This window comes from Hyperolius riggenbachi, chromosome 2, assembly GCF_040937935.1.
Source record: "Hyperolius riggenbachi isolate aHypRig1 chromosome 2, aHypRig1.pri, whole genome shotgun sequence".
Lineage (NCBI taxonomy): Eukaryota > Metazoa > Chordata > Amphibia > Anura > Hyperoliidae > Hyperolius > Hyperolius riggenbachi.
In genome coordinates this window covers 322784707-322798717 of record NC_090647.1, presented here as the reverse complement: position 1 = coordinate 322798717, position 14011 = coordinate 322784707, and the positions used below count along the sequence as shown (strand labels likewise).

At 46.3% G+C, this 14011-nt stretch overlaps 1 protein-coding gene across 2 annotated transcripts in view; it reads right to left on the bottom strand.

The window, feature by feature from the left end:
• The window catches only part of ARID1A (AT-rich interaction domain 1A), an 82521-nt gene that overhangs the window by 49783 nt on the left and 18727 nt on the right, over positions 1–14011 (bottom strand). For both annotated transcript variants that reach the window (XM_068269234.1, XM_068269235.1), the window contains exons 2-3: positions 3150–3350; positions 2343–2756 (exon numbers count right to left, since the gene is read on the bottom strand). In XM_068269234.1, coding sequence (XP_068125335.1) covers positions 2343–2756; positions 3150–3350 — 615 coding nt within the window. The remainder of the gene's footprint in view (positions 1–2342; positions 2757–3149; positions 3351–14011) is intronic.

The window sequence follows — 14011 nt, the reverse complement described above, 5'->3', positions numbered from 1 at the left end:
CTGACAGGCTGGGGACGCGAGTGATTCTTCGCGTTCCTGGCCACAATAGCACCATCTATACTGCTATAGCATATATCATATACCATATAGCAGAATAGAGGGTGCTAATGTGTCTGGGAACGCGAAGAATCACTCACGTCCCCAGCCTGTCAGCTCCTGTCACCGAAACAGGAAGTGGCTGCTGGCGGGGCCAGGAGGATCGGAGGGAGACGGCGACGGCACCGGACAGCTGCAGGGGGCTATTGGAAGCCCTAGGTGAGTAAAACTCATTTTTTTTGTTTGACTTAAGTGTCCCTTTAACACTACAAACATGCAAGTGCATGCCCTAAAATTATTCTACCTCAACTACTGCAAAATCCTGTTCTGTGGTCAACAAACCAGCATCCCTACATTTTACACTTAACTTGGTCACTAAAATGCTTCTGCTCTTTGATAAGTTGTTCACTGGCTGCTAGTTAACCAGAGGATCCACATCAAACTCCTAATTCTAGAGACACATGTAAGAATACGGTTGCCCGCAGGGATCAGGACTTGGGCTAGGTTCACAGTGGGACACTGCAGTGCCACGTTATAGACTTATAACTCAGCTTACCGAACTGCAATGCTAAGCCTATGGGGCGTGCACATCGCATTGTAATGCGTAGCGTTATGGTAACTGACCCTGTATGCTTTGTTAACTTTTCAAGCTTTTATTGAGATCACACACACACACAAAAAAAAAAAAAAAAAAAAAAAAAAAAAAAAAGCAGTACTCGGTACATACAAGAAATATTATTGTGCTTATAACACAAACAAAGGTGCAATATTTTCAATATCTGCAGGGTATAGAATTCAAAATGGAGATTATTATGACAAGCAGATTCAAGATTATATGGTTTAGAAAAAGGCCGAAACAAATTCTCTTAAGCAATTGTAGCGTAAGGATTAACAGTTTAGGAATAAGGGCAGAAACCTGTAAGTTCAAGGTGTTGGGAAACACTTTGTACTCTGGGGAATCTCTAAAATCATACCATAGGGCCAAGGTTTTAACATATTGATCAGACCCATTTGTGCTGTGAGAACAATTTCTTCCATTTCGGCAATAAAGAGAACCTTTTCCCACCATTGCTTAATCGTGTGTGTGTGGGGGGGGGGGGGGGTATTTGTGGATTTCCAGAGAAAGAAATGGTTGCTTTAGCCGCATCAATCAAGTGGACAAGTATGCATAGTTTATAGGATTTAAAGGATAAGGGGACATCATGGAGGAAAGTTTCAGGTGTAAAAGGCAGCGAAATGGAAGAAATTCTTCCCACCCAAAAATGGACCCTCTCACAATAATGTTGAATTTTGGGGCAAGACCATAGAATGTGAAGCAAGTCGCCTCCAGGTTCTCCACACCGCCAACAATTTTCCAAAAGGCCAACGTGATGACGTTTTTTAGGGGTGTGACCCTGTATGCTTTACTTCACGCAATGGTAACGCAGCGTTAATGTGCGTTACCACTTTTTTGTTGCATTATAATGTGTTGCAACTTTACAACTAGCTTTAAACTCTTAGGTGGCAGCTTGGGGCTGAGTGTCAAACAGATGCATCTCTTGCTATGGAAGGGGGAAAAGGAGCAATGCACGACAGAGCAGCTTCCGGTGGCCAGGGTGAGAATACTGCATTTGGGAGTTGGCCTCTCTGGATCTTTAGGAGGCATCATTTTGGGACAGGGCTCCAAAAACACACTAGAGTCTCAGTCCTCAATAGCCAAACTCGACTAAGTCTAAACCAGCACGTGCATCAAGTTTAACCTACAAAATTCTCTACTATACATCTCTTCTCCACTATACATCCTCTCACTGCTGTCCACACACACAAACCTTTTCAGTTCTCCCCTAAAAATCACCACCCGTTTACAAAAACGCTCCACTTTTCTAAAATTTCCTTAAAAAAAACACATCAGTCATTCTTCAATCCTTAAAACTTTTCAGCATACCCCAAAGAAAAAAAAAAAAAAAAAAAAAAAGCCTGCCTTTGATAAACCACCTACAATATAACCTAGGCCATTCAGGCTATGACCTAGCTCTGCTTCTTGCATAATTAGATTTAAAAAGGCACCCTCCATATAAACACCTTATGGAATAGCCTTAATTTCCTCCCCACTCCGGTACTGTAATCCCACGAGGGAAGGGTTCATTTTCGGTTTATAAACTTGCTGTGCATTTTATTGGTCACCAACACATCCCTTGTCTACAAACTTTATGTTATGCGACCATGTCGGTCATCTGTGCATGCCACCATAGAAGGGAATAGTGCTAAATCAAAAACTACAAAACCAAAACACAATAAAACCACCAAAAAGAACTAGGTTTTCTTACCTGTGGTGGAGGGAAGCGTTGCTGGGAATAGGTATTCCCCTGCTGTGTCTGGGATGATGAATAGGATGACCCTTGCTGTTGAGACGATGGATATTGAGCAGCTTGCTGGGTATATGGTGACTGGCTTTGTGAACTAGAGGGGGGACCCTGCTGCTGTTGCTGTGTGTAGGGTGAAGGAGATGGTGACTGCTGCTGCTGCTGCTGGGTGAAACTGGGCTGCACAGGCTGGTTGGAGGGTGGCTGAGAAGAAGTTGCTTGCTGTTGGCTGTAAGACTGTGGAGCTGGCTGCTGCTGAGAATACTGGGACTGTGGTGGCGTTTGTTGCTGTGGAGGGTGGAGACCTTGTTGGTTGTAGTATGGAGACTGGCTTTGCTGAGTGTAAGACCCTGGGCCCTGCTGACCATATGAAGAAATCTGGAGAGGGAAAGAAAAAAAAAAAATCTTAGCAATCCATGAATAATGCATGCTTCATGTGCCAGAACTCTGCTTACCATGTAAAGAGATCTGGGGGGAAAAAAAAAAAAAAAAAAAAAACCTAAACCAGCTGCGATGCATGCCGGGATATAAAGTACATTGATGTGGTTACATTTCTCGACCAGGAGATGTAACCACATCAATGAACTACAGCGCCCGACATGCATCTCGCATACCCGGCTTACTTCGCGGTGGACAGGGAGAATGGATAGTTGAGCAGGAATTTTAACACCTGCAGCATGTGGCTATTGAAAATGGAGGCATCCATATAGACAAGGGAGGCTATGGAGCTATGGCATAAAAAAAAAAAAAAAAAAAAACACAAAATTGTACCTGTTGTCCATACTGCATGCTCATTGTCCCTTGAGGCCGACCCTGCATGGACATTGGATATCTTTGTGGAGTCTGTGAAGAATAAGGCTGCACTGGGTAACCAGAGTGCCCTTGTTGAGGTCCTGGCTGCTGGCTGTAAGGATTAGTGGAGCCATATGGTTGGGGTCGCATCTTTCCCATTTGATCCATGGGACTGGAAGGCTGTTAAGACAATTGAAAATTTCTCATACTGTGTACTCATAAATCTGCACCTTAACATTTACATTTCATCTGCCAAATTGTATTTCAAAACTGATAAATTACAGATCCAATTAAAAACACTCTTACATACTTCATCCAGTTTATAAATCATACTTTAAATTATGCTCAGCATCACAGAACCCCATTGAATTCTGCTTTCTAAGAAACAGGATGATGCTCAGTCAGTAATCCGACAGCTGCAGTCAGCTAGCGCTATCTGCTGTAGAATTTAGTGCAGGCGGTGTTGAAGGGAGACTACACGAACGGCCCGTGTTCCCACAGTAATTAACCTGCTTATTACTTCTGGGACTATTCTGATGAAGGCTGGCGGTAAGAGCTATTTATAACTGGAAGGGCAAACAGCCGAAGTGTAACAGGTCCCAGCTGTACACCCATCTGAAGTGCGGCCAAGAGCCGGCTGTCTGGTGTTGAACATTGGCAGGCAATGAATGACAGGATCTGTGCTCCGGGGACATGAGGTAAGAGGAGGGGGGGGTCGTTTATTGCAAGCTCTAAATCTGCCCTCCTGAACTAGCCACACCTAACCAAGCTCCTGCCATGCACAAAAGAAAGAAAACAGGAGGAGGCAGGTTCTGGCATTGCTATTTGGACACATGGCTAATTAGCATTTCTGCCAAGAATGGATTCAAAGTGAAAGATAATAGTTAGGAAACAGGCTCAGATCTTTAAAGAGTCACATGGGAAGCTGAAATGACCAGTCCACTGCTCAAACCAAAAATGTAGAAGTAAATGCTCAGGGAAAGCATGAAAATAATAAAACAAAGTTCAAGCAGCTTCAAGGCAAACTATTATACAAATTAACTACATACGTATGCCATAAAGTATATCGTTTATCCTATAAATATACAAGTTTCAACTGTATACTCTGATGGCTCTGCTTTTAAGATATGGATCATCCAATCCTTATATACACAGTAGCCAGAACCTGGCCGAGGGAACCATCTCATCTAAGGATATAGCATGTACAGGTGTTTCCTGTAGTCCCTTACAGATCCGGCATGCCAGGTCTTCAGGACAGCGGTGAGCATACAGTTTACCTCACTAGCATTGGCATTCGAATCTGGGTTTCAGAATTTGGAAACCCGAATTACACTGCACACCACACTAAACTGGTGGACAGACCAAACTAGGAAACCTCGATTCGAACGCCAACACTACCTCTTACACTGCCCATCGGAAATTGCTCCACAGCACACCACACCACATCCCTCTTCCCATCTCTATAGAGACTACAATGCTCACTCCCCATGGTCTCCCTGCAGGATCGAGCTCAGCCCGGATGCCAGCATAAATTGGTACATAACTGTTAACTGAGCCTTAAGTTGTGTACATGAGTCCAGTGCATCTGTACAAATCATATACAGTACTGCTCCAGCAAACAGGATAGGTCTATAAAAAAGGGACATAGAAAATCATAGCATTCTTGAACAGTCTAGTTTGACAGACTGGCTAGTGGACAAACAGCATAAAGTGTGAATCAGACCGGTTATCAAAAATAACATGTCTGGTAGGACTATGGGTGACATAGGAGTGGTTCTCTCAAGGCTTGAACATGCAACCGACTTTTACGACAATAAGATACAGGAATGGTTGCAGCCAGCTGGGGAATGCTGGGAGTTTGTCCATCTCAGAGGCCTCTTGCACACTACATGCAAATTCCGATTTGCAATTTTGATTTGGTACTGCATGCGGCGTATTTTTTTGTTTTGATAGCATCCAGGGAAAATCAGAATTGCAACGTTAACCTGTAAACATATAGTCGTATGCAACATAGGCGGGTACTAGCACTGGTCAATACAATAGAAGACAAACCACCACTACCAGTATATGTCGTTCAACCGACAAAGATATTATTCTCAGTTATTAAAATTATTTGAAGTAACATATGAATAAAGTACCTTAATTCTGATATGAAAGGTTAATAATAATAATAATAATAATAATAATAATAATAATAATAATAGTTCATCAAAAGGATCAATTGTCCCCTAAAAGGCCAATAAGCCTCCAATTGCCTCAACCCACCTAATCATGAGGGGACTGTACCGCTGTTAATCCAATAATTGGTTCATCTCCTAATCAAAGCAATAAACTCATGATTGGGTGTAGAACCACAATGGGATATTGATGAACTGTGCCACTGTATCACCCCACAACAATGGATCACAATAACCCTGCTGTCAATTTACAGTTCTTCAGGAGTTGGTAACTATAAAAGGGGTGTACCGCAGTTTATGCATGGCTTATGGGAGTGGGCTGTCACGCTTATTGCAACTTATGACGTTTAGATGATGTGACATTTAGTTCCCCATATGGACATGCGCAAGAGATATCTGGTCTTATGCATCATCTCCAATATGCTAATCTCAGCATTGTTTCCCCAGAAGAACGGTTTTCAAAACTAAAAAAAAGGAACAGATTTTACTATAAGAAGTTGTTCTTGTGGACAAATTGAGTATATGCAGTGTTCTCCCCAGGCTCTTTTAGCCAGCTAGTTTTGGTGAGCACCCGGCTGTCATCGGCTCACCTCCTCCTATGCTGTAAGAAGAGTTGCTTACAGAAGTACCAGCCCTGCATTCTCTCATCTTGCCCCACCCGGCTAATTTTTCATGCCACCCGGCTGGAAAAAAAATTCTGGGGAGAACACCGATATGCATAAGTGATTTAAACATCTGAGTCCTCATTATTGCATCTGATTACTTCACATTTAGCAAGTTCTCGGAGTGGTGTATCTGTATTAGGACACTGATCTGGAACTTTATTCACATCATCTGATGAGACTATGCATTTATATAGTCACAGTAACTTCCAAGTATCAGCGGAGGAAAGGATTTTGAAATAATCTCAGAGCCTATAGACTCAATTTATGCCACCTATGACTACCAGCTTTAGTTTACACCAACTTTGACTGCTGGGGTGACGACCTCAGGCTTTTATAGTGAATGTGTTACGTGGCTGTTGTGATTGCAGGGGGATGGGGGGGGGGGGGGCAGCGCAGGGTTTTTTGCAGGGTTATGGTTATCCATTGTTGTGGGGTGATACAGTTCATCAATATCCCATTGTGGTTGTACACCCTGTGTCCCCGTTTCACCATTTGACAGATGGACAAGAGTTTATTGCTTTGATTATGAGATGAACCAATTATTGGAGTGGATTAACAGCGGTACGGTCCCCTCATGATTAGGTGGGTTGAGGAAATTGGAGGCTTATTGGCAGTTTTAGGGGACAATTGGTCCTTTTGATGTACATATCAGATTATATGTAACATTTCATATCAGAATTGAGGTACTTTATTCATGTGTATGTGACTTCAAATTTTAATAAAGAATAAAATATCTTTGGCGGTTGGACACTTGTGTCCACACTTGTGTGTTGTGTTTTGTCTTATTCTATGCCTGGTTGTAAGGCCCGTGTTTTACCGGAACGTAACCGGAACGTATACTGTACAAACGGAAAGGAAGTGAATGGATCCAATGTTAACCTATGGATCCATTCACATGCATCCGTTGGTACGGATATGTTCTGGTCCCCGGACCTAAAAACTTCTGAAGGCCCTAATTTTCCGGACTGTTCTGTTTAGCGGAACGGATCCGGACAAAAATGCTGCAGCATTGGGGGCAATGGGAAACGGAACGTTTCTTCACACTAGTGAAGAAACTGACTGTTCCATGGGGGATGGGGGCATGGGCCGATGCAAATCTAGTGACGGGAGGGTGCAGGTGGGGCGGATGGGCTAGGGAGGGTTTATACACACACCTAATCTTCCGTCGCAGCCGGCGGTAGATGCTTCCGTCTTGTTCCGCGTCATGTGACTAGTCACATGATGCGCTGTGCAGTCACAGCGGAAGAGGAGGAACCCTCTACTGCCGGCTGCTGCAGAAAATTAGGTATGTTTTGCTGAACGAAAAAGGATCCGATCAATGATCAGATCAGTTTTCATATGTGAACCGAGCCACGGACTGAGCCATCCAGATCCGGTGAAGCGGAGACCGGATCCTTTTGGCTCATTTTGCAGATGTGAACCAGGCCTAAGCATGCTGAGGAATTAGCAACATTTTTAATAAAAGGCTTGTGTATTTATATTGCACTAACATCTTCCACAGCACTTTTAAATAGTGTACATAGTGTTTCTCAGAGCAGCTCAGTCTAATCCACACAATAGTCAGTCATTGGAGTAGGTTAATTGTACCCTTACATATTGGCCTTAGACTACAATCGGAACATATTTTTTGGGGTATGTGGGGGACCTGAGTAACCACAAGAACCAAAAACACACACACGGAGAGAAAACATACAAACTGATGCAGCTAGAGTCCTGGTCCAGATTTAACCTAGAAACCTTAGCACTACACCACAGTGCCAGTTCTTATTCCAAGCATGTAATAAAGAAAATGCTTAGGCACCCAACACCCCTTTATCTACTGCAATAGTTAAAGTGAACCGAGCATCATTTTTAACACCCAGGGCAGCTCTATAGCAAATTAAAAATGCATTCTAAAAATGTGGTTTATTATTAGAAAAAAAAAAAAACTTTCAATTTACCTCATTTTTTTACATCTAAGGGTTAAAATAGCCACTTTGTCCGTCAAGGACCTGCGGGTCGCTGAGCAGGAGATTGTGGAACACAGATAAGAAATCACCTTTGACTTAACTGACCACAAACAAACCCCCATTGTACTTCAAACAGAAAACATCAGTTACAGTTGAATTTCACACCTAGCCTGGACAATGCTAGTTGTAAAACAGCAGGGGTTGAGCTTCTGAACAATGGCAGCCCTTGCAGCTATTTGAAGCCAGGAGCTGCTTAGTTTACTTTAACAAGTATGGTAGGCAGACACCTATAGGCCTGTTTCATACAGCGTTAAAATTAACTTGCCTGCATGGGCTGCTCCGTAGCCGACATCTCTCTACCAGGGCATGCATCTTGGAGCCATCAATGCCGCAGTTCAAAGTAGCCACGATTTCCATTGTATCCCTGACTGCTGGTGCAAGCATGTCCCAGACGGGAGATATAAAGACAATGACTGCATGCACCAGTGGTCAGGAACACGATATCTCCTTGCATGCTCCAGCCGGGGACATGAGGAACATTGCAGGCACTCTAAACTGTGGCAAGATGGATGCTTGCTCTGTTAGAAGCATGGGGAGTAAAGTTAATTTAACACAATTTCCCATGCAGCACCTATTTACGAAACTTCCTTAGGGGGCAAGTTGGTTTCTGATATTTTTACATTAAAAAGGTGCTAGAGTTGCTTTAAGGCACAGTGGCGGGACAAGAATAGCGGTAGATCAACGGACCCTAGGGCTCTTTTCATAGGAAGTAGGATTACTAGATTAGTGTTTCTCAATATGTTGTATGCATGTACCCCTTTTAAAACCCTGCACTCACCAAGTACCCCCAGAATAGTAAACATTATCACAAGTACCCCTTGAAAAATAAATATTTAATCATAGTAATGATAATTGGTTCTAAACCATTTCCAAGCATTTACTATTGCTTTTAATCAGTTAAAACACTAATTTGGAGTTGTTTAAATAAGATTTATCATTTTCAAAAAAAAAAAAAAAAAAAAAAAAAACACCTCTAAAATGGTTATTCTTAGTTAAGTATATCAAGCCAGAGTACACCCTGGAACCATCAGAAGTAGCCCCTGGGGTATGTGTACCGCACATTGAGAATCTAGGTACTAGACTAAGGGCTATTTCAGACTCGGAACGCAATACGCAATTTTGCCACTATTTGCATTGTGGTTCCCATTCAATAGAATGAGAATCACATCGCAAGTGCCCCCAAAGCACTGCAATCTATGCAAATCGCAATCTGCTGCAATGAGAATAGTACCATAGGGATACATTAGCAGCAGTGCTTTGCTGATCACCGGCGATCAGCAAAGCGCTGAAAAGTGGAAACAGACCAAACAAATACTACAGAAAATCAAAATTATTAGCACATCACTTACTATAACCAGGGCTGTGGAGTCGGAGTTGGAGCAATTTTGGGTCAGTGATTTCATAAACTGAGTAGTCTAATAATTTTGTACAAATTACACAGCCCTGGTATTAGACTAGGGAGTCAGAGTCATTTTGGGTACCTGGAGTCGGAAGATTTTTGTACCAACTACACAGCCCTGACCAGAATTACCTATAGAGCACAATCTCAGCAACTAATGCTTGCATGCAGGTTTAATACAAACTGCAGGCAACTTGGAACTGGGCCAGTAAAAATCTGAATGAAGTGCTTTTCACTGGCCCGATTGGAAGCTGCAATTTGTAATTAGTAGTTTTGTTGGCAATTTCTAGTCTACAGCAGCCTGAATTAAATGCAGGGTTTGCCTGTTTACTTGCACACAAAGCCATTTCATAAGTTGCATCAGCTGAATGATGAACAGGGAAAGATCATGTGAGCAGATCAATAGCCCAGTGTTCTCCCAAGGGCTAAATTAGGTGGGCGGGCGGGCTGCCCGGCTGTTTTGAATCCCCGGGTGCTAGTAGCCACCCTGGCGTTCTATTTCCCCAGGATTTCCGTGCAAAAAAGTGGTTCAATTAATTTCCCATAATTTTCAACCAATTTTTTTTTGCAATCTTTTTTTTTATATTGAATTCAATACAGGTTATTGTATTGAATTAAATTTAAAAAAAAAAAAAAAAAGTGTTTGCTGCGAGATTTTGATGATGCTGTGTGACACTGGTTCCATCAACGCCGATCGACGGGGGACATGTGATCTCCATGGGAGAAGCAAAATCCGCCAAGGGACATGGAAGAAGGCACTGGGGAAGCTATCAGAGGTACGCGACGAGGGATCAGCATGCCAATGGTGAGTATAAGACCCAGATGTATAGCCAGATGTATAGCCAGGTATAGTTAGCCAGATGTATAGCCAGGTGTAGTTAGCCAGATGTGCAGCCAGGTGTAGTTAGCCAGATGTATAGCCAGGTATAGTTAGCCAGATGTATAGCCAGGTATAGTTAGCCAGATGTGCAGCCAGGTATAGTTAGCCAGGAATAGTTTAGCCAGATGTTTTGCCAGGTACAGTATATAGGGAGCAAGATGTTTGCCAGGTGTATAGAAGACAGATGTGCAGCCAGGTGTATATAGGAGACAGATGTGCAGCCAGGTGTATAGGAGGCAGATGTGCAGCCAGGTGTAGGGAGTCATATGTCTAGGGAGCCAGGTTTGCGGGTGCCTCTGCCCCCCCCCATTGTCCCCGATGCTCCCTGACTCTGGCCGGGTGTCCCTTCTGTGGGGAGGCTCCCCTTCTGTGCTGGCTGGTAGTGGCCGGTGGGGATCCCCTCTGTGGGGGGGGGGGGGGGGGAGAATCCCCATACTGTGCGTGCAGGTGGCTGGGTGGCCCTTCTGTGTGTGTGTGTGTGTGGGGGGGGGGGGGGGTATCCCCTTCTATGGGGGCTAGTCATGGTCGGTCGGGGACACCCCCTTCTGTGGTGGGGGGGAGGTGAGTGTCCCCATCTATGAGGGCTGTGGGTGGCCTCTCCCTCCTCTTCCCCCCATCCCTTCCGATCCCCCGTGCCCCCCCCCCCCAGTCCCGTGTCTCCCCCCTGTCAGAAGCCCTGATCTACTACTCACCTGAGGGCTTGCTCCTGCGGCGGAAGCGGCGCACTTCCTCCTCCATCGCCAAGTCTCGTGTTCTCTGTAATTACTGTACGCGGCTTGGTGACGTCACCAAGCCGCGTACTGTAATTACAGAGACCGGGACTTCGGCGATGGAGATGGAGGGTGTCCATCTCGGCCAGCGCAGGAGAAAGCCCTCAGGTGAGTAAAGCAGGGCTTCTGACTGACAGGGGGGAGACTCGAGGGGGGGGGGGGGGGGGGAGACACAGGATCGAGGGTGAGGGGGGCACGGGGGACAGAGAGGGAGGAGGGAGAGGCCACCCACAGCTCTCATAGAAGGGGACACCCACCTCCCCCCCCCCCCGCACAGAAGGGGGTGTCCCCGACCGGCCAAGACCAGCCCCATAGGGGGGATACCCGCCCCCCACACACACTACAGGGTCACCCGCACGCACAGTACGGGGATGCCCCCCCCTCCCACAGAGAGGATCCCCGCCGGTACCGGCCACTACCAGCCAGCACAAAAGGGGACACCCCCCGCCGCACAGAGGGGATCCCCGCACCAGCCACCCGCAGCACAGCAGGGGACACCCCCCCCCCCCCACAGAGGGGATCCCCGCACCAGCCACCCGCAGCACAGCAGGGGACACCCCCCCTCCCCCCACAGAGGGGATCCCCGCACCAGCCACCCGCAGCACAAAAGGGGAATCCCGCACGCTGCTGAGCACATTCTCTGCTCCGATGGCTGCACAGGGATTCCCCAGGGTGGCTGGATGCTAGTTCTGCACGCTGTGGGTAGCACAGATCGCTACCCACAGCGTGCTGACAGGCATCCAGCCATCCTGGGGAATCCCTCTGATGAGGGAAAAGTGCAGCCGGCGGGGCAGAGACACAAGAAATCTCCCTGGCAGTATTGACGAGCTCAGCTCGTCAATACCGCTTTCAGCAAGTTTTTCCTGGACGAGCTGAGCTCGTCAATACCACCAGGGTGGTTAAAGCCCCGCCTGCATGCATACAGTACTGCTCTGCCATTGCGTTAATATGTGCTGCTCCCCGTTCGCTTGCACAGAGCGGGTCTCCCTTCGCATAGCCGTCCCTAGTTCAGCTGCACTGCCCGTCTGTATAGTCAGACCTCCACATCATCGGCAACCCGCAGGGATGAGAGAGGGAAGTGCTTCCTCTTCCTCTACATAGTAACAAGAAGGTGCCGGTAGCCACAGTGCTCTGAGCTCTATTTCTTCACTTTTTCTTTTGGCAGCTTTTTGTCTCCCCTAGTTTACAGGGAAGGATGCAGGGACTTCAGAATGCCCACAGTGCCCAGGTTTGCAGTCACTGGGCTACCGACCACCAGTTGATTGGGTCCACGTGGTCAGCAGGCCAAGTCACGTGTTCAGAGACTTCCCCGGCACCGGCCATGTGGCTTGCTAACTGGAAGTTGTGTCCCCTACTCCTGCTACCACTACATAGGATACGTATGCTGCGCTACACCGGATCCTCCTGCCGTTGCTACTCCACATCCTCCTGGCGCTGCTACATCACCTCACGAGTGGCATCAGATGATCGTGCTGCGTCCGATCTTGTAATCAGAACCGCTGACGAGGAAGCATCACTGGCATGATCGGTCTACCAGCTCATCTCTGGACCTGAGCTGCCACCTCACTACTGCTCCGAACTGCTCCAGGCCGCCACTGGGTGAAATCCTTGCACCAGGTCCCTCTGGTTGTCGTCCTCTGCCAGTTCTTCTGTGTCTGCTGCCGCCGGATCCTCCATTAATCACCGCTGCCCAGGACACCAGACAGGTCTGTGTGGACCCCTTGGCCCCTCACACAATCCCGCTGCAGCAACCCAGGGCCACGAAGCCTCCACTCTGCTGCCCTGGACTAGGCCGCAATCCAAGCGCTAAATTAGGTGGCTGCCAGGCCTGCCACTTCTGCCCTGCCAAGGTCACCCTTCACCACTCCGAAGAGCAGCAGGGAATCCCAACTCAGCTGTGCTGACCTCCACAGTTGTCGCCCTCACTCCACCTTGCTGATACCCCCCTCCCAGTAACCCCCCCTCCCCTCCATGAAATCCAACCTTACCCGGCTACTTTTTCATGCCACCCGGCAGGAGAAAAATTCTGGGGAGAACACTGTAGCCAATGTAGTTACGTGGCTACTTTAACCACTGAAATGTGTTGCAATAGAATGAGGGGCCTGTGAAGATGCAGTGGTGTAAGCAAAAAGCTATTCACTCTGAATTACAGCATTGCATTCAGGGTTGTGAAGAGTAAACAGTCTGACAGTGCCCTTCATCTAATGCTCTAACTCCAATATGGTTGCATTACAAATAGGAAACATATACCAATTTCAAACAAACACGTACTGGGATCTCCCTCATTACAAGAGGCTGTTCAGAGGCAGTTGTTACAAACATTTTCTATTTGACCATATAAAAGCACGGTGTTGTCCCTCTTGCTCTGGCCACTCATTACCCTGATGAGATATTTCCTACAGTGATCTATTTACACCACACCCCAGTGTCATCTCTAGGCATACCACTTAGGAACATGCCTTGAGCATCATCTATACTGGGGGTAGCTTGCTGGGTAGTCTCTGGGTGTTTCAAGTCCTACTCCATATAGCCACATTAATCCATGCCATGCACTAATGAGGATCAACCAATCCGAAACAGTCCGTAGGCATGCTGGTTTATTGTGGTAATTCTAAAATCATCAGGACCCAACTTATCAGTGCAGCTCTCTAACAAAATGAACTGTCTTGCTGCAAACTCCTCTGCAGTACTGCAAATGTATTTTTGGTGTAATCTCACCACACCAATATCCTTTCATATGAAAAAGTTACTTTCTGCATGTTAAAGTTCACTAGCCCTCTACATTGGTACAGTGGGCTGTGTAAACGTTACCTGTACCCCATTAGTCTCAAGCTGCTACCCTGTGAGAAGCGTGTGGTCGGGGACTTGGCAGAATAGGAGTATGAAAAGACCCACGGCACAGCAGGTGGTTAAGCAGTGGAAAGACCGTAGAGATGCTCAA